Here is a 21,639-nt window from a genome sequence, read left to right as displayed (position 1 = left end):
CACGTGAAACTACATGGGACTTGACAGGAATATTTTTCAACAAGCTCAACATGATTTAAAAACAAGTACTTCCCCAAAAGCTTGTTGGAGTCTATAAACAACTCTCATCCTTTTACAAAAAATTCACAGTGGAAGTGGAAAAGATTTTTCATGTTTTGCATGTTGTTTGTGAACATGCACACAGACACAACCCAATCTTTGAACAGAAATAAAATATAAATATAGGCCCATACAAAATGAGTGAATAATCTTGTAGTCTGAGTGGATACAAGAGATTTATAGATATTAGCTATAAATTATGAGGTATGTCTTCAAGATAAGGATAAAACTAGATGCACATGAAAAGTGTTTCTAACAAAAGAAATGAAGAAAACAAATCTATTTTAGGTAGGCTCTTTTTCATATATCTACTCAAATTTGTAATCCTGTCCCGGCTTCCCCAAAGCTAAACTGCATCAGGGTACTGCTGTATCTGGCTCAAATGACTATTAAAACTGCTGGCCCTCATCCATTTAAAGTTCCCTAGGAAATGAAAAGAAAAAAAAAAAAAGGCACTACCAGCAGCCCCAGCTAACAAACAATTGGATCTAAATGTTCTACATAGAGCTGCCAATCACTGCACAGTAACGCCACAGCTGTGGTGCCTCACCTTACCTCCCCTGACCAGAAATACTGCAGGAATCCACCATCAAGATGCAGCCCCCGAAGCCCAAACATCTCAGGAACTAGCCTAATCCAACATGTCCTGCTGTCATAAAGCTTCCACTCCCTCACTACTACCATCCCAACACAGTCCAAAAGGGCAGAAGGAGACCTGTATATCATTTATTTATTGGTTTCCACTATCTGATTCTATCCTAGCAGCAACCATTTTTTTTCTTTTTTTTTTTTTTGGCCAGTCCTGGGCTTGGGCTCATGGCCTGAGCACTGTCCTTGGACTTTCTCAAGGCTAGCACTCTACCACTTGAGCCTCAGCACCACTTCCCGCTTTTTTCTATGTATGTGGTACCGAGGAATCGAACCCGGGTCTTCATGCATGCTAGGCAAGCACTCTACCACTAGGCTAAACTCCCGGCCAGCAGCAACCATTTAAGGTATTAGTGCAATGCCCATTTCACAGAAGAGAAAACTTAAGCATAGAGAAGTTGGGTGTTTATTTGCTACCATCTAGCAACCCTCTTTTCTTAACCACTATGCTCTACTGCTTTTAATCAGTTTCAATTTTCTTCTGCCTCCCAAGACTATAATGAGTTATAGCACACTAACAGCTAAGTTAAGAGTAAATTACATAAATAGGAAGTCACAAATTGAACAAATGAAATTATACTGGGATGAAGTAAAACAAATCCACTACAAGCAAGAAAACACCAATTAGGTTTGTTGGGTTTGTGTATGTATGCATGTGTGTGTGTATTTAAATTCTTGTTTCATCTACAAGTAAAATTTCAAATGACTGCCTCAAGTTTTCCTAGTAACATCTTTGAGAATGCATCCTCACTAAAATACTGAGATAGGAGCTTTAAGTTGATCAGTATTTAGAATAATCATCTCCGATCAGGTTCTGGTTAGAAAGGATGTCCTTCCTACCCTGTGATCATGTTGAGTCACCTCCCTACCCTCTGGATGCTGCTGTTGAAAGTTCCTGGGAAAAGGGAAATCAGAGAGGTGGCCCTTGACCTCTGGAATGAAGAACAAGCCCAGCAGCCAGATTATGAATGTCCAAAGAGTGAAGGCTTCTATCAAGAGGGCCTCTGAAGCAAGACAGCTGTAAAAAGCACTCTTATTTGAAGTGTTGAGGTAGTTTGATGGAGCTGGGGCTGGAACCCAGGGCCATCCCTAGGCAAGTGCTCTACCACTCCAGCCCTACAAGCATTCACTCTTAAGCCTCTACAATTCTGACCAGCAGCAGAAAGAAGCTTTTAGAGAATATGCCAGCAATTTCGGCAGATGTCATCACTGCACACCAAACAGGGCATAGGCTAACATCTCTGAGCAGATTCACTCCTCTGGTCTCGGGCCAGCAGGGCCTGGACATAGAGACATTTGTTCTCCAACTCCAAGGTGTTTAAAACCACCTGGAACTCAGTTATGCAGAAGCTGATGGACCCAGCCCCCAGGATTCTGATTTAGTAATTTGAGGTACCAGCCACAATCTTACACTGCTAACAAGTTCCTACCAGAAGCTGTCCACTCTAGGAGGACAGCTACTTTAAGGTAATGGCTAAGGATCACAATTCTATTATCCAGTACCACCACTGAGTAAGAGAACAGAGTAAGACAGGTACCAATGGCACACGCTGTAATCCTAGCTACTAGGGAGGCTGAGATGGGAGGATCAAGCTTCAAAGCCAGCCCAGATAGGAAAACCAAGACTCTTATCTCTAACTGACCACCAAAGAAGCCAAAAGTAGAGCTGTAGCTCAAGTGGTAGAGCAACAGGCATGAGCAAAAAGCTATGGGCAAACCAGAAGCAGATGACTCACTTCTGTAATCCGAGCTACTCAGGAGTCTGATATCTAAGAATCACTGCTTAAAGCCATCCCAGGCAGGAAAATCCATGAGACTCTTATCTCCAAAGAATCACCAAAAAAGCCAAAAGTGGTGTTGTGGATCAACAGGAGAATCCTAAACTTGAACAAAAAAGCTGAGGAACAATATGCAGGCCCTGAGTTCAAGACTCCGGCACATGTGCACACATGTGTACACACACACACATACACACAGAATTGGAGTGATATACCCTCTAGTAGTCTTTTTTTTCCCCCCTTCTTTATATTTTCTGTACTTTAAATGTTTTCTACACTCTCAAGGACAGGAATTTAGGGCCGGGAGTTTGGCCTAGTGGTAGAGTGCTTCCCTAACATGCACAAAGACCCCGGTTCATTCCTCGATATCACATATAGAAAAAGCCATAAGTGGTGCTATGGCTCGAGTGGCAGTGCTCCAGCCTTGAAAAAGTGCAAGGACAGTGCTCAGGCCCTGAGTTCAAGCCCCAGACTGATTTAAAAAAAAATGTTTAGGGGCCAGGAGTTTGGCCTAATGGTATAATGGTAGAGTGCTTGCCTAGCATGCACAAAGACCCAGGTTCAATTCCTCGGTACCACATACATAGAAAAAAATGGAAGTGGTGCTGAGGCTCAAGTGGTAGAGCTCTGGCCTTGAGAAAATCCCAAGGACAGTGCTCAGATTCTGAGCCCAAGCCCAGGACTAGCAAAAAAAAAAAAAAAAAAAAAAAGTTTGGAATTTAAAATAAATGCATATTAATTTTACAATCAGAAACACTTTATGGCATATAAGAGTGAAAACTCTTGAGTTTTTCAATCAAAATATCACTATGTAGCCCAAGATAACTCCAAACTCATGATCCCCTTGCCTTAGAGATATATGACAACATACCTGTAATGGCTTACACAATGTTTACAGAAAACTTATTAGATTGAATAAAACAATGGCTGTATACAAGTCTATGCTCATTAATAATGCTTTAATTTGTTATTTCTGTATTTAATTTAGCACAACCTTTGCTCTTCTGTTGGATCTCAGTTAACAACCAGAGAAAAACATTATTCCAATGACTATGTTGTAGAATGACTATCATTCTACACTGTTATTCTGCACACCATAGCACTACCTAGTACTGCAGTCAGAATTGTAACAAACCCAGCAAAACCAAATAGGCCAATCCAGTACAATTTAGTGCTGGATTTATTAGGCAACTCTATGCCAGTATCTCAAAACCAAACACTCTATACCAAAACAATGCAATCCTAGGATCATTATTATTTCCATCTCAAGCCAGAAAGTAATTCACATTCAACATTCATGTACCCAGATAAAAGGCAGAAAACCTCTACTTTCAAATAAACTCAATCTGTTGTTACAAACACATTTAATAGAAGTCCTTTCTCTCTTTCCCTTTTTTAATATAGGAAAAGCTTAATCTCTTAGGAAACTCATATAGAAAATATACCTTAAAAATGTATGCACTTGGGGCAGGGAGTTTGGCCTAGTGGTGGAGTGCATGCCTAGCATGCACAAAGATCCAGGTTTATTCCTCGATATCACATATAGAAAAAGCCAGAAGTGGTGCTATGGCTCAACTGTTAGAGCTCTAGCTTTGAGAAAGCACAAGGACAGTGCTCAGGTCCTGAGTTCCAGCCATGGACTGGCAAAAAAAAAAAAATAGCAATAGAAGTAACTGAGATTTCACAAATACGGTTCCCTTTCAGATACTAGCTAAATGATACCTGTTGCAATAACGAATATAGTAATACTGTGATTACGTATATGAATGATGAGGACCCATAAGATATACAGAAATTTCATGTGTGGGAAAATAACAATTGTTTGTATAATAAAGTCCTAGAAGAATAAGAAGGAACTGATAAAAGGGGTTTCTGGTAGAGTTCGGGCAGTGACTGGCAGAAAAGGAGCCATAATCTTTGAATATGTGTGTATGTATATATTTTTATACCTGTATCTAAAATAATGTAAATGTGTTACCTATTCAATAAGGTAAATGAAAATTCATGCTGAGATTACTTGAGCTACAGAATGATTGTCCACTAACCAAAGCACTCATATAGATGTAAAGAACACAGGCTGCCTGGAACTCTCTGTCGGGTCTACCAGCTAGTTAATTAATACAAATGGGATATCTTACAAATTAGAGACTAGCTTGCCTGTCTCCATAGTGATCCAAGCAACACATCATCAGCTGGGAAACTGTAGTTCAACTCAACAGTAGCTCAGATGCCAGCATAATCACACATAATATGATTATGCAGCCCAGCTCTGTTTTATTTAATTTCCTTTACTACATATTATGGTCCCTTCAAACATTTTATCAGTTGCCAAATATGGTCAGATAGGAAGCCCTGAAATTTCACCTTGTGATCCTGCAATGTGAATCCATTAGTTACTATACACTATCCTCTGAAGTCTGTTAAGGCCTGTACCAATTTTTAATCAAAGAGGCATTGGGAGAAAAGCATAATAAAAGATTTCCCTATAGGAATAATCTGAGCTGATTTTTGCTGTGAAAGAAATCAAAGAAGTAAGTGAAGATAAAGAAGCACTAACACAAAATTGTCATCATCCCATAGGTGGGGGGGGAACCTCTCCTTACAGAAGTTTTTATTTGTTTTTTAGAACAAAATATGCTATCAGCATTTAAAATCACTATTTTATGCTGTGCCACCATCCCACAAAAGTACAGATAAGTCCTTTAAGTTAGATGTCATAAAAATTGACAATTTAGGTTCAAAACACATTTTTTTTCCTCCTAGAAATGTGATAAAGAATGGTTCAAGTATTCAGAAAACTGAGGCTGGAAGATCACAAGTGCAAAGCCAGCCTGGACCACAGAGAAACTCTGTCTCACAAACAACACGAAAAAAATAAAATGAGGGCTGGGAATATAACTTAGTTGTAGAGTGCTTGCCTAGCATGCATGAAGCCCTAGGTTCAATTACTCAGCACCACATAAACAGAAAACGCCACAAGTAGCAATGTGGCTCAAGTGATAAGAGTGTTAGCCTTAGGCAAAAGAAACTCAGGCACAGTGTTCAGGGCCCTGAGTTCAAGCCCCAGGACTGGCACAAAAATAAATAAATAAATAAGGAAGGAAGGAAGGAAGGAAGGAAGGAAGGAAGGAAGGAAGGAAGGAAGGAAGGAAGGAAGGAAGGAAGGTAGGTAGGTCAGTGCTGAAGGACAAGATCTGGGTTTGTGATCTCACCCTCAGGCACTAGCAGAATAAGGCAAAATGCACTAGGGTATGAGTATCTGCATTCCCTACAGCCCGAAAGGGCAGATTCACAGCATACAACAGAGTCTGGCAACTTCCAAGACTTGGTTTATCAAATTACCTGGGGATACTTGTTAGCAAGGGAGGCCCATTCCTGGCCTTATACCAGCCACTGATTCAGAATTTCCAAGGGAGGTTCTGGGAATGTGATGACTCAGAAAGTGTGGGAAACAGGGAGATGAATGAAACCCTGCCCACAGTTCCAAAAGACTAGGTTTAAGTTGAACCCATCAAATGCTGCATGAGCCAGTGAGATCAAGCTTGGGTGGAGCCTCAGGTTATCCTGTGGGACATGTTTCAGAAGCATTTCAGACAGCTCTTCCATGTGAGGAAGCTAAGTGGGAGCTGCTCTCCAGTTCCCACAAAGGGAAGAAATGAGGGGTGAAAGGGTGAGGAGAGAGATAGAGAACATCTATCTTCCCCAGGGGAAGGCAGTGTGCCTAAACCCCATGCTGAGTCCCTAGGAGGCTGAGAAAATCCAGGCAAGGCACACATTCCTCTCTGGAGCCAGAGATGCTTAAGAGTCCCATGCAGGGGCACAGAATGTGGCTTGGTGGTAGAGTGCTTAGCATGCCTAGCATGCATGAACACCTGGGTTTGATTCTTCAGTACCATATAAACAAAAGAAGGAAAGTAGTGCTGTGGCTAGAGTAGTAGAGTGCTAGCCTTGAGCAGAAGCAGCTCAGGGACAGTGCCCAGGCCCTGAGTTCAAGCCCCAGAGCTTGAAGAGTACCATGCAGAACATCTGGGATTTCCAATCCAAATGCTCTTCTGTTTATCTGGTATACTAACTCCTCTTGCTTTGTCTGCCTTTATCTTCTAGTTTCTATGATTCAGTTTCCCTAAACCCTGCATCTGTGGTGGCAAAGAGCCAGCCACCTGTCTGGAGAGGTCCTCATAATCAGAAACACAGATTGAATCTGGTAGCATTACATTCTTGGTACAGAGTGGGGTGGGTGGGAGGGAGGTGGTGCTTGTGTATCAGTACTAGAGCTTGAACTCAGGACCTGGGTGCTGTAACTTAGCTTTTACCACTCAAGGATTATGTTCTCCTTCTGGCTTTTGGCTAGTTTTTGGAGAGAAGAGTCTCAGGCACTTTCTTGCCCAGGCTAGCTTTCAACTGCCAAGGGCAGATCTCCTGAGTAGCTCAAATGACAGAAATGAATCACCAGTGTCCAGCTTGAACTTTACTTTCCCCAAGATTCATTCGTTCCAACATATAAACCAATTTGAGGGAAAGCATAATTAAATAGGTTACTAGTTGCTTAAGTTAGGTATAAGTCATTTTATTTTACACTTTTAAAACTTACAATGAGGGGCTGGGAGGTTGGCCTAGTGGTAGAGTGCTTGCCTAGCATGCACAAAGACCTGGGTTCGATTCCTCATTACCACATACAAGGAAAAAAGTCAGAAGTGGTGCTGAGGATCAAGTGGTGGAGCTCTAACCTTGAGAAAGTCCAAGGATAGTGCTCAGGCCCTGAGCTCAAGCCCAGGACTGGCAAAAATAAATAAATAAATAAAATAAAACTTACAATGGGAAGCCAGGCACCAGTGGCTGACACCTGTAATCCTAGCTACTCATGAGGCTGAGATCTCAGGATCACAGTTCAAAGCCAGCCCAGACACAAAAGTCTGTCAGACTCTTATTTCCAAGAAAACTAGAAGGAGTGGCTCAAATAGTAGAGCACTAGCCTTCAGCTGAAGAGCTCAGGGACAGTACTCAGGCCCAGAGTTCAAACTCCACAGCTAACCAAAAAAAAGAAACAAACAAACAAACAAACAAACTTACTATAAGAAGAAAATGTGAAAATGTTGCACTATTTTTCTGCTTTCAAATTTTTGTTCAAAATGCTAAGGAACTCAAATAATTCCATTTTGTTCCTTCAATGTTTTAATTTGCTAGTCTCAATTCTGAAACAACATATACAGTTGGCATTTTAATATGGGATTTTTCTCTACAGTAGAGGAAAACAAATTACTACAAATGTTGGTAGTTTTTTTTAATATTGGATACCCAAGAGTCCATGAACAAACTGATGTTTTGACTTAAAAATGCATACAATCATAATTCAAAAAATAAGCTTTTTCAGCAATCCGTACGTAACTGAAATACATTTAAACACAATATTTGTTCTGCAAGGACATTAGCATTTTTAAAGCTGTGAAGGAAGGTATGATTGTACTATGGGAAGAACACACAAATCTAAAACAAGTACCTGCCTGATCTGTTTTGGAAAATGACTAACCCTTTAATCCACACGCTATCTCGTGAATAAAATATTACTTGAAAGAGTCCCTGTGGTCATTAAAAGTTCATTTCAGACACAAAGATTTTATTTAAAAGCTTCAAATAAGAATCAGAATAAGCCAGGCAAAGAACCTCAAACCTAATCCTAGCTGAGAAGCTGAGATCAGGAGAACTGCAGTTTGAAGTCTGCTCAAGCAAAAGGTTTGCAAGGTCTCATCTCAATGGAAAAATAGGCATAATAATGGTGCCTATCTGTCATCCTAGCAATGCAACAGGATGACCCTATTCAAAAGGAAGCAAAAATAAGACCCTAGTAGAAACAAAGACAATAATGGGCCTAGAGGTAGAATGCTTGCCTAGCATGAACGAAGGAAGCCCTTGGTTTGATTCCTTGGTACCAAATACATAGAAAAAGCCAGAAGTGCTGTCATGGCTCAAGTGGTAGAGAACTTGGCTTAGACAGCCTAAGACAGTGCTCAAGCCCTGAGTTCAAGTTCCAGGACTGAGAAAATAAAAAAGATTTTAAATTTAAATTTAAAAAATTGAAATTAAAACTAAAAAGGGCTACAAGAGTGACTCAAGTGGTAAACGCCTATCTATCAAGCTCAGACCTTTTCCCTTTGGGAGAAAAAAAATATCAAAGGAATTATTGATCAAGGTTAGATCCACATCTCATCTTTTCAAATAGTAAAAGTTAGAATTATCCAATAGGAAAAGTCTAACTCACAGAAGCCAAGTTACCAGGAGCTACAAAAGGTAAGCATTAGGGAGATGTTCATCAAAGGATTCAAAACTTCTGTTTAAAAAGGCAGAATAAGCCAGGCTCTGGTGGCTCATGTCTGTCATCAGGAAGCTAAGATCTGAGGATTGCAGTTCAAAGCTAGCCCAGGCAAGAAAGCCCATGAGACTTATCTTTAACTAGCATAAAGCTGGAAGTGAACCTATGGTTCAAAGGTAGAGTGTCATCCCTAGGCAGAAAAGCTAAGGGACAGTGCCCAGGCCCTGAGTTCAACCCTCAGTACCAGTAAAATAAGGCAGGTACATGCTTGTAATCCCACCACTCCACAGACTCAGACAGGAAGATGAAGAGTTTCTGGACAATCTGGAATCCAAGCAAGCAAACAATAAACAAACAAGTCACAAAATGCTGAAAGTATAAAGACAGACAAGGATTACTTAGTCAACATGTCTATTTTACAGTTAAGGAAAACCAGGCCTGCAGACATGTATACATTCCTCTGCACTAGACCATGGCACAGATGATGAAGCCAGTTCAGTCTCTCAATTCCCAGCTCAAGGTGCTCTCCCGCCATGCCATACACCCAAACTGTCTGCTCAGAGAAGCACTTCTTAGACATGCTGGAAACTGGTCTGAAGGGTTTCAGAAGAGTCTGGGACTCTCGCTCGTTTTCATGTGTATACTGGTCCTGGGACTTGAACTAACTCAGGGCCTGGGTGCTGTCCTGAGCTTTTATTTGCTCAAAGCTAGCTCTACCACTTGAGCTACGGTGCCACTTCTGGCTTTTTCTCAGACCCCTGAGTAGCTGAGATTACAGACATGAGCTTCTGGCACCAGGATGAAAGAAACATTTTTCACACAGAAGTAATATATGTGTAGAAGTTACGATTAATTAGCAAAAAAATAAATAAATAAAGCATGAACTCTGAAAAGAGGTAATAGGAATCTTATAGAAAGTATCTAAGTAAAGAAAGCCAGTAAAATAACCACATATTGTATGATTCTGCTTGTAAGTAACATTTAGAACAGTCAAATCTGTAGAGACGGAAAACAGAGAACTGGTTGCCCAAAATGGGAAGTTTATTAAAAAGGAAACAGAGAAAAACTGTTAATGAATAGGGAGATTTCTTTGGAGATCTGGAAATGGTCTAAAATTCGTTGTAATGATGTTGCTAACTCCAATTATACTAAAAACCACTGAACTGTGTACTTTAAATGAGTTGTAGAGGGAGAAAATTTATCTCAATAAAGCTGTTTATAGGTAAAGTATACAGTGAGAATTTTTGTCTCAATACAGCTCTTCTTTTAGAATAAAATCACACAGGGCTTAAAAATAAGACAAGACTATTAGGTTGCATATCTATTGATTTCCACACAGTAAAATTTTTAGAGTGCCAGTTATATGTAATTCCTATTTCAGACTGTTGACATTATTTTCAATGATGCCTTATTTTTTGGGTCAGCAAAATTAATGAGAATTAAACTTTACAAAAAGGACTAGATATAGTGAAGCATAAGTGCTTAAAACAGTAGTAAGTTTACATTTGGGGGGGGCTAGTCTTGGGCCTTGAACTCAGGGCCTGGGCACTGTTCTTGGGCTTTCTCAAGGCTAGAGCTCTACCACTTGAGCCACAGCATCATTTCTGGCTTTTTCTATGTGGTATGTGGTACCAAGGAATTGATCCTAAGTCTTCATTCATGCTAGGCAAGCACTCTATCACTAGGCTAAACTCCTGGCCCATAAGTTTACATTGTTTAAGTGTCTTACTCACTTAGATTTGTAACAGACAATATTGTACTTCTTCCTTAATGTTTTTGTTTTTTGTCTTGTTTTTATTTTTTGGTTTTGTTTTGTTTTTGTGCAAGTCCTAGAGCTTGAACTCAGAGCCTGGGTGCTGTCCCTGCGCTTCTTTTGTTCCAGCCTAGCTCTCTACCACTTGAGCCACAGCACCATTTCTGTTTCTGTGGTACTGAGGAAGTAAACCCAGGGTTTCATGCATGTTAGGCAAGCATTCTACCACTAAGCCATAGTCCTAGGCCATTCCTTAATATTTTCAGTTATTCTTCCTGTCCAAAAAACACCACAAGAAATAAGTATTTGTTCATTTCAAGTATCTACTGAGTTATCACAATCTAGGTACCACTCTACGGTCTAGAAAAAGAAAATGTGGCCATCTTTGATCTTAAGGAGTTAACTGAGGAAAGCACAGATGTAACACACAACTTCGGTCCTAGTAAATGCCAGTACACCCTGATCCTATAATGGATACATGGGAACATTTTTATCCCAGTGCAATCATCAGACAAGGTTTCAAGGAATACAGGAATGTGTGCATCCTCAGCTTATGACAAAAGAGAGAGATTTTCTTCACAAGACACATGAAGAACAGCAAGCCTGACAATATACCTGTCAGCAGGTCTGGTTTACAGAATTAAAACGCTGGTTGTTTTGCAAAGACCAGTCAGACAAAGGTCAAACTAGTCAAACTGTCAGGCCGGGAGTTTGGCCTAGTGGTAGAGTGCTTGCCTAGCACGCACAAAGACCTGGGTTCGATTCCTCGGTACCACATACAAAGAAAAAAATGCCAGAAGTGGTTCTGTGGCTCAAGTGGTAGAGCTGTAGCCTTGAGAAAACTCAAGGACAAAGCTCAGGCCCTGAGCCCAAGCCAAGGACTGGCAAAAAAAAAAAACTGTTCACTGACCTAGTGTGGTAAAGACCTATCAGCCAATGATGGTGTTGTCACTTCCTGTGCTTCTTGGAAAAGTGGTTAACAGATCCACCTGGTAAGAATAATTCTAGCTATTTAGAAGGCTGAGATCTAAGGATCCCAACTGAGAGCTAGCCCAGACAGCAAAGTTCATGAGACTCTTACCTCCAATTAACCACCAGCAGAGGAGCTGGCTCAAGTGATAGAGCACTAGCCTTGACCAAATAACACTCACAGACAGTACCTAGGCCCTGAGTTCAAGCCTCAGAACTGGCGCACACTGACACACTGACACACACACACACACACACACACACACACACACACACACACACAGGATTAAGTTAACTATCATAGGATTCGTATGGGAAGTATCTAAACTGTTCTCCATTTGACATACTCCAAAGGGAAGGCTACATACTTCCTGAGAAAGTATGCAAGCCAACTGGAAGGTGTGAGTTCCCATGGAATGCTATTAACCCCCTCTTGGTGGGGGATGGGGACCTGGCAAGAGTGAATCACTTCATCTCGTTGGCCCTCTGGTTATAAGTTAATGAAATAGATGGCCTTTAAGGTCAATTCAAAGTCTACAAATCTAGGACTCTACACACCCTAATGAAAGACATTCCTCTGAAGACCTGAAACAGGACAAAACACCAATGTAGCATCTGGACAGGAACAAGGCTTAAGGTGTTTTTTAAAAGACCTTAACGTATGATGAATAGAAAGAAAACAATTCATTACTTTTAACATATAAAATATAAGTTGCATATAAAATATAAGTTGCCTGTTTGAAAGGGTAGAAACACAAAAACTAATCATGTCTTTATACTTCAGCTTTCATCTCTGGAGGCATAACTGTGTTCTCAGGTGTAATTATACTGAATAGAATGCCTTCTTTTGTGATCATAAAAAAATGATTAGCCATGATTTCTGGTATTAAATCAAAGTTATCTAAGAATCAGACAAACTCATGAGAAAGGAATTATTTCAATCACCCAAGTATTAACAACTTTAGCTAACAGAATTTGAGGGATCTCTTTATACATAATGTAGCCTACTTGGACATATATACTTTTTCTGTATATGTAGTACCAAGGGATTGAACTCAGGACTTTGTGCATGCTAGGCAAGCACTCTACCCACTAGGTCACAATCCTGTGCTGCCCTCTTATTTTTCTATTTTAGTTTCAAGATTCTAACTTCGCTCTTCTTTGTGATTCTACAATCTGGCAACACTTCATTCCATACAACAGAATGTGTTTCCTCTTTTTTATTTTTTTAAGTTCCCACAACAGATTATTCACCCAGAAGTCAGATCTATCTCATCACACTGTCAAGAGTGAAACTCTCAGTCACCCATGTAGACATCACACACACACACACACACACACACACACACACAGAAGCAACTAGTAATCCTCATGCTGAGTCCCCTAAGACAATATTCACTTATGGAGGAGGTCATTAGAAGTCATTACTCATATTAAGTAGATATATTGTGTCCCGACAATTTTATGAGATCCCTTTGACTTTCCACCCCTCTGATCCCATCCCTCTCTCCCAGGTTAAGAGCTGTCCACAGCTCATAAGGGTGTGTTGACAGAACAATCTGACATTAACTGTGAAAATGTAAAACCATCACATCACAATTGTACAACTTGAAGAAAGATGCATTCAACTAACACAGAAATAGTAGGATTAAACTGTGGAAAATCTGAACTCTTGGGTTGGATGATAGTTAAAAATCTAACTAGATTTTTTGTCTAGCAATCTGGAAAATACGAAATTGGAGGTTGTCTGTGATGTGATTTTAAATGAGGCAGGTTTCATTCACAACTATTGAAAGCTAGGCCAGTGTCACACCTATATCTCCCCTCCCACCCTACAACCCATCAATCGTCCTGGTTCACTCTTTACACGTATGATCAGCATGTCCGTGTACTTAAGTACATCACACTAGAAGTCTCCCTGCTTTGGGGCCAGCAGGAAATTCCAGTTGCTTCAATCGCCAAAGCCAGTTAAGCTGCTGAAATGAAACGAGTGCTTGGAGAGAGATTATTACTAATGTCAAGACACAGACTTGATTTTCAGGGCTGGTGGAAGCCAAGGGAAGAATGGATTCTGAGACCCCGGCTCAAGGTCGAGGTCCTCTGAACAATACCCAGCTGAGGGGCCTGGGGGAGCAAACAAAACCCAGCGCCCCAAGGGGTGGGGGAACCTTGAACCAAAGGTCAGCATACTTTGTAGAGGAGAAGGCAGGTGAAGACTCGGCGCAGGGGCAAAGCGACGACAACACTCCCCGAGATCCCCAGGGACTTGTCCAAACCCATCTGGCTGAAGCCTAAAGCACCGTAACCATCCCACACCCATGTCTTCTCAAACAGGTAATCTTCCCACGGCCATGGCTGCTCCTGTCTGTAGCATCCACGGGACCCCCTCCGGGTGCCAGACAGACCGACAGACAGACCAACAGACAAGACATGGCATGACTAGACAGGTACCGCGGGACGCGCCCGTCCCCGGGAGCGCTCGCGGACGCCCCGTGTGGAAGGCGCCCAGGGCGCAGCACCTTGCGCGGCCTCCCTCCGGCCAGGTCGGCCCCCCACCCGAGGCCCGACCACTCGCGGGACTCTAGGAGTCCCTCGGCGGCCGCCAGGGGGCGGGAGGGAGCCGTCGTCGCCCCGACCCTCCCCGCCGTCCTCCCCTCCCCCGACCCGCCGGCCACTCACGGATTTTCACTCGGCGGTGGTCCAGGCGCGCGGCGGCGGCGTGCAGGGCGTCGAGGCGCCGGTGCAGCCGGGCGGTGCGCTGTCCCAGAGCGGCCGCCTGGCCCTCGAGCTCGCCGAAGATGTCCCCGGCACAGCGCGACAGGTCGGCCAGCTGCGCCAGCAGGCAGACCAGGGTGTGCGAGCTGACCTGCTCCAGCGAGCGGAAGAGCGGCGCGTCCGCAGCCCCGGCCGCCGCCTCGGGCCGCCGCAGCCGCGCGGGCTCCACGGTCCTCTGGTGGAACGGCATGGCGAGGAGGGGGGCGCGGGGCCCGGGGCGGGAGCGGCCCTCAATCCGCCCCCCGTCGGCGCGGGGCGCGAGTCGGCCGCATCCAACACAAAGAGAAGTCCCGGCGGCGGCGGGGCGCCGAGCGGGAGAGGCCGGGCCGGCTGGACGGACCGCCCGACGGGCGAGCGGGCGAGGCGGGCGCGCAGCGGCGGCGGCGGCTTCCACTCGCGGGGTTCCCGGGCTGCGGGACGCGGAGCGGCTCCGGGCGGGCCGGGCGGCGGGCGCTCGCGAGTCCCGCCGAACTTTGCAGCAGGCAGGAAAGAGCCGGCGGCCCCTTCCCTCCCTCCGGACTGGAGAGGAGGAGGAAGCGGGGGAAGTGCGGCCGCCACTGGCGAGGGAGGGAGGGAGGGAGGCCGGCGGGAGAAAGGAAAGGGGGAGGAGAAAAGGGCCGGCCCGGGAGCCACCTGCGGCTCCGCGCCCGCCGCGCCCCGCGCCTCAGCGCACCCTGCCGGGGCGAGCGCGGCCGCACAGCCCCGCGGCCCCGCCGGGCCGCCTCCGCCCCCCCTCCACGCCCCCGGCCCGGGCGGGGCGCGGGGCGAGCGCCGCGGGGGCGGAGACGCCGGGACGGCCGCGGCGGAGCGCGCTCGGCCCGCGCTCACCTGCGCCCCGGCTCGCGGTGAGTCAGCGGCCCCGCCCCTCGGGAACGCCTCGGAATCCCTGCGGGGTCCCCCACCCCGCCCCGACCTCGCCAAGGCTGTCACAACTTCTGGGTCCCTGGAGCGGACCTTGAGGATGCCATCATTCGGTCCGGTGGGCCCCCCCCATCAGAAAAGGCTTGGAGAGTCGTCACACCCGCGCGTCCCACCCTCTCCACCCGAGCCGTGCCAGCGGCCGGTGACAGCCAGCCCGGGACCAGAAGCCTTGAACCCTGACCTCTGAGCCAAAGGCCCGGGAGATCACGGTCTGGGGACACCCACTAACTCGAACCTTCAGGGAAGGAGATTGATTCCAATATCCCCAAGCCAGAAATCACACTGGCCTATTTGCTCACAAATCTTTGGTGTCTTGACCCTCATTGCTGCGGAGGGGCGGGGGAGGGCGGGGGAGAGGGAGACCCAGGTCCTTGGAACCAGTCTTCCAGAGCAGAGCTTGATATACTCGTGTCTTCCTGTCTTCCTTCTCTGCCCAATAGGAACAAAGCCAAGGAAACCAGCACGAACACAGAAGCTCTGCATTTAAGGTACTGAACCAACTTTTTCCGTCCTTTCGGTGTTCTTCACTTACTACAGTATGTGCCACTAATCTCATCTCTCCTACTCAGACTACCTGGGAGGCAAAATGAACTGCTGATGTCCAAACAAAATGCCTAGAAATAAACTTGTCAACGAGTTTGTTTCTTGTGGATGAGAAATGTTTGTGGATCTTAAACACCGGCTAGAGAAAGGTTATGTGTGATGCTACTAACCAGCATGGCCTCCTCCCTGCCATCCGAAATACAACATGCATATTTCAAAGTTCCAGGCAACATAGGTTGCCTGTTTGAAGTGTATAATTCAGTACTTGTTCACTGTTAGATTACTACAAACTATTCTAGAGCATTTTATCACATCACACACCACACACACACACACACACACACACACACACACACGTGTGTGGAGATGACAAATTTTGTTTGATGCACTCAGTTGATGGACATTGGATTCCTACATACTAGTTGTTTTGTGCCAGTGTGTATGTATGCATATGAAGACTGGTTCTGGGTCTTTAAACTCAGGGCCTGGCGCTCTCCCTTAGCATTTTTACTGAAGGCTAGTGCTCTACCACTTGAGCCAGTCCTCTATTTCTCTTTTTTCTTGCTGGTTAAATGGAGGAAAGAATCTCTGATTTGTCTGCCTGGGGCTGACTTCCAACAGAAATCCTCAGATCTCATCATCCTAAGTAGCTCGGATTACAGGCATGATATTATTAAAGTCTGGCAATGATATTTTATAAATTTGTAATATTGGGGCACAATGAACAGAATTTGTTTTGGTAGCACTAGAGATCAAATCAAACTCAATTGTTCTACCACTGAGTTATACTCCAGCCCTCAAATTCTTAAATACTAGTAGATAAATTAGGTTGCTTTTTACATGCATACCACGAGTTCTCTTTATTACATATTCTAGTTGTGTATGGAACCTATAATCAATTTCTGGAGCAGTGAAATCATTTTATCAAATCTTCTGTTTCAGTAGGTCATGGAGGCTCAAGCTCTTATCTCCAATTAATCACTAGAAAAAGGGAAGTGGGGCTGAGGGTAGGGTGGTAGCCTTGAGCTGAAGAAGCTCGGGGACAGTGCCCAAGCCCAGAGTTCAAGCCCCGTGACCCACAAAAAACCCCACAAAACTTCTGTTTCAAAGCAGGGTATGGAACCAAGTTTGATGATCTCAGCACTCCAGAGGCAAAAGCAGCTTGGGGATACATTATAAAATATTGTCTCAAAAGCCGGGCACAGTGGCTCACACCTGTAATCCGCTACTCAGGAGGCTGAGATCTGAGGATCAAGGTTCAAAGCCAGCCCGGCACAAAAGGACCTGACACTCTTATCTCCAGTTAACCTCTAGAAAGACTGAAGAGCTCAGGGGCAGAGCCCAGGCCGAGTTCCAGCCCCTTGACCACCCCCCCCACACACACACACAAGATACTGTCTCAGAACAACAATTTCCATTCTAGCAGGGGTGTAGCTCAGTGGTGGAGTACTTGTTTAGTAATGTGGAGGCTCTGAAATCCCAGCATCACCCAAAACAAGAAAACCTCCTCCATCTTTAGTCATGGCATATTTGTATTCTGACCCTCAATTTCTGCATCTAGTCATTATAATTGATTTGGCATCAATTATTTGTCTTCTTATGCATGAGTAACCATCTCCCACTTACCGTCTATTAAGTAATATATATATATATAACAGAACAAAAACCATATACCAGTTTATCCCAAGTAGAATATAATGCCACCAAGTTCAGTGTCTGGGCTGTGTTCTCTGACAATGATCATCTCAGCCCCAATACTCATCAGGAACTGAGAAAGCAAGGAAGGAGCCCTGAAGTCCCTAAGACCAACACTGAAGAAGCATAAATACATACTTAGGGAATATATATATATATTTTTATTCCAAAAGCAAATACAAAGTAAAGTACAAATAGATTGTACATCTTTGACATTAAGTACAAAAATAGTATTTTAGTAGTCTACCAGTTGATGCATTTTTAGTGTTATCTTCTTACCTTCTATGAGAAATTATCCTGGTATAAAAAAGCTGCATCAGGCATTGTGATAGGACATCTTGCTGTCCATGAAATACTGACCTTGTATTGAGTTAGCTAAGGAATAAAATCCTCTGTTCAGAGGGGAAATCAAGATAAGATGGGGGAGGGAAATGGGGATCATGACATGAGAAAGGGTATCAATATTTGTGAAGTAATGTACCTTCTATCTGGTGAATATAATGTAACACTTCTATTAATTACAATAAAAATATATGAAAAAATCCTCTGTCCATGTGGAGATGCCACCAGACATCATATGCTTTCCTAGTATTAACAGACACTGATGGACAAGTGGTAATTTTCCTGGAGATTAAAACTAACACTCATCTTTGGTTAGCCAGAGAGATCTCAAAATGGAAATCTGCTTGTGTGTCGCCCCAGTTCAAAGCCTCTAGAGCTTTTAAACCTTATGCTATTTTTTTGTAATTACCTTTAGGATAATCCCTAATGATGGTCACAAAGAGTAGAGGAGGGTAGTCCCAGCACCTCCCCAGCCTTCTCTCTCCTCTCTTCCTCTTCCTCTGCCACCTTGTGACTTAGGCCCTGTAGACACCATGTTTACTTTACGTGGAACATCATTCTTTCTCTCACCCTCCTTGGATCAGTTGGCTCTTCAGATCTGAGCTCCACTATTACTCCCTTGACAAAACTTGCCTTCCCCTCCCAGTCTGGATCAGGTCTCCCCATCACAGAATACTGAGGTTCTGAACATGGGAGACTTTGAATTTATATGTTTGTGTGCTTTTTTTTTTTTTTGCCAGTCCCAGGGCTTGAATCGGGGCCTGAGCACTGTTCTTGGGCCTTCTCAAGGCTAGAGCTCTACCTCTTAAGCCACCGCACCATTTTGAGCTTTTTCAAAGTATGTGGTACCGAGGAATCAAATCTCAGTCTTCGTGCATGCTAGGCAAGCACTCTACTACAAGGCCAAACTCTTGGCCCATGAATTTTCTTTAATATCTACAGTTATGAGAATTTAAGGAAGAGATGATAGATGCCAGATATCAGTGACTAGAATAGCCAGCTCTACAACCCCTGCATTTGAACAGAGTACCACCTAGATTCCACCCCCTCCAACCCCACCCACCTTGGTCTACAAACTCCATCTGCTGGGAGTTAGTAGTACTGGAGACAGTAGGTCAAAACCAGCCCTCCACTGAAGGAACCCAGAGAAGGCATGCTTCCCCTGGGGGAAGGGGGGGAGTGCAACTACATGCAAAGACTGCTACAGAACAGAAAGCAGGAGGACCCTACTCCCACTTTCTCCAAGTCCTGACTACCCACAAGGCCATCTGGCCCATTCTTCCCCGTTCTGCTTCCCTACATACTCCTCCTAAGACCCCCTTCCTGCCCTCCCTAGCTTCCCTCCCCACAAACCTATTTCCGTTGGTAGATTACTTAGGATTCCCAAAAACTGCACCCTGCAGAATTATCTAGAGAAAACCAAAGGGGAAGAAAGTGTCACCTGAGCCCAGTTAAGATGAGCACTTTGAGCTAGGTACCTGTGGCTCTCACCTATGAACCTATCTATTCAGGAGGCTGAGATTGAAGATCCAGGGTTTAAAGCCAGCCCAGACAGGAAAAAGTCCTTCTTAACTGGAGATAAGAATCTCCAGTCCTCCTTATCTCCTGTTATGCACCAAAAAAACAAACATACAAAGTAGAGCTGTGGCTCCAGAATTATAATGATAGCCTAGAGCTAAGGGACAACACCCAGGCACAGAGTTCAAGCCCCAGGCCTAACACCAAAAAGAAAGAAACACAGATGGGGGGGGGGAGTGTATGAGAGGAATAAACCAGCCTCTCTTCTGCCTTCCCATCTCCTGCTATGGTTTAGGGGACTGTTTTACATTAGTAGAAGCCACTTGACCATGGCATTGAAAGGGAAAGCATTCTGGAGTAGAATAGAGCAGATACACCTTGTTTTGTTGGGGGTTTTTTGGGGTTTTTTTTTGCCAGTCCTGGGGCTTGAACTCATGGCCTGGGAACCGTCCCTGAGCCTCTCTGTACTCAAGGCTAAATGGCCTACCACTTGGGCCACAACACCACTTCCAACTTTTTCTGTTTATGTGCTACTGAGTAATTGAACCCAGGGCTTCGTGCATGCTATACAAGCACTCTACCACTAAGCCACATTCCCAGTTGCAATCTTAGTTATTAGGTACAGTGAAGTCAATTCATATTGTGAGCAGGACCTAAAGTGTGTTGTTAACTACCTGTAGCACTTTATACAAAGTATCAGAAAAATAGATAAATAAGTCAGTGGTGAGAAAGGGGAGATTGATTGGGAGATATTGTATATGTGTGTGGAATTGTCATAAAAAAGAAAACACCCCTTGGGGCAGGGAGTTTGGCCTAGTGGTAGAGAGCTTGCCTAGCATGCATGAAGACCCAGGTTCGATTTCTCTGTACCACATACATAGAAAAAAGCTGGAAGTGGTGCTGAGGCTCAAGTGGTAGAGCTCTAGCCTTGAGAAAGTCCAAGGACAGTGCTCAGGCCCTGAGCTCAAGCCCAGGACTGGCAAAAATAAAATAAAATAAAAAACACCTTATATAGTCAATATATGTTTTAAAAAAATTACAAAAAAATCCATTGGCATGCCGGGCGCTGTGGCTCACTCCTGTAATCCTAGCTACTCAGGAGGCTGAGATCTGAGGATCAAGGTTCAAAGCCAGCCCAGGCACAAAAGAACCTGAGACTCTTATCTCCAGTTAACCTCTAGAAAACTGGAAGTGGTACTGTGGCTCCAGGGGTAGCTTAGGGACAGCACCCAGGCCAAGTTCAAGCCCCATGACCCACCAAAAAAAAAATTGACATGAGTTACTATAACAACCAGCTTTACCATTAGTCACGGTGTCAAGGTCAATCATCCTAACTTCTACCACTGACTCCCTATTCTTTTTATCCTCCATCAGCGCTTGTTGCTATGAACCAAACCTTCACTCCTACAAGATCTGAGTCCTAAGGACAAATTTTCCATCATCTTAGTGGCAACAACCAGATCCCTTGGTAATCTGCCCAGGACAGACAGTGGCAAAAGGAGCTCCTGTGTGTGGTTCACATCTCTAGTCCCAGCATTCAGGAGGCTGAAGCCTGAGACTACGAATAGGAGCCTGTTCTGCGATAGAGAGGGAGATCTTTTTATAGGATGATACTGGGGCTTGAATTCAGGGTCTTCCACTCTTGCTTGGCTTTTTTGCTCACTGCTGGCCTGCTACCACTTGAGCCATTTTTCAAAGCATTTTTTCCCATGCAGACTTAGTATATCTACTAAGGATCACAAAAGCCAACACAGCCAGATAATCTAAGAGAATCTTAGATTCTGACTAAATGCCACAATCCTGGCCCAACCACCTACATTTTTGTGGTCCATAGTCAATACTTCAAACTAGACTGTAAAACAACTGGGAAGCCAAAAGGAAATGTAGTGTAAAATTCTGAGCAAGCTGTAATTTTATTCCTTGTAGTTTGTGCCTCTCCACTGTAAAGTGGCTTTAGTTGACACAGTCACAGCTGCTGACTGACCCCTTTGAGTGTGTCACAGACACATGGGGACCATCTAGCACAGTGCTCCCAGAGTCCTACCCACCCCTGAATACTCAGATATGGCAACAGTACAAACCTGAACTCCTGGATGACCTTACCCACAATCCCATCTGGATCAGCTTCTATGCCTCTTCTACTAAGTTGCTTTGACTTGAATTAGATTCATTCCAGAGCTGAAATAAAAGTGAGATGTGCCAGATGATGGCTCATGACTATAATACTAGCTACTCCAGAGGCTGAGATCTGAGGATCAAGGTTCAAGGCTAGCCCGGGCACAAAAGGACCT

The 21,639-nt window shown here is 44.2% G+C and overlaps 1 protein-coding gene and 1 long non-coding RNA gene across 4 annotated transcripts in view; one reads left to right on the top strand and one right to left on the bottom strand.

Moving 5' to 3' along the window:
- Nhsl1 (NHS like 1) overlaps nucleotides 1–14,606 on the bottom strand; it is a 212,845-nt gene extending 198,239 nt beyond the window's left edge. For all 3 annotated transcript variants that reach the window (XM_090338044.1, XM_090338046.1, XM_090338049.1), the window contains exon 1: nucleotides 14,234–14,606. In XM_090338044.1, coding sequence (XP_090194170.1) covers nucleotides 14,234–14,519 — 286 coding nt within the window. In that variant the 5' untranslated portion in view covers nucleotides 14,520–14,606. The remainder of the gene's footprint in view (nucleotides 1–14,233) is intronic.
- Nucleotides 14,250–15,861, top strand: LOC150059601 (uncharacterized). Its single transcript, XR_016536464.1, has 3 exons — nucleotides 14,250–14,375; nucleotides 15,691–15,738; nucleotides 15,820–15,861. It is a non-coding gene; the product is annotated as an uncharacterized LOC150059601 (long non-coding RNA).
- Nucleotides 15,862–21,639: the final 5,778 nt, after the last annotated feature.

The sequence above is a fragment of the Megascapheus bottae genome, chromosome 8 (genome assembly GCF_031878675.1).
Source record: "Megascapheus bottae isolate mThoBot1 chromosome 8, mThoBot2.hap1, whole genome shotgun sequence".
Taxonomy (NCBI): domain Eukaryota; kingdom Metazoa; phylum Chordata; class Mammalia; order Rodentia; family Geomyidae; genus Megascapheus; species Megascapheus bottae.
Note: the sequence above shows the minus strand (reverse complement) of the source record. Positions and strands in the feature narration are given on the sequence as shown.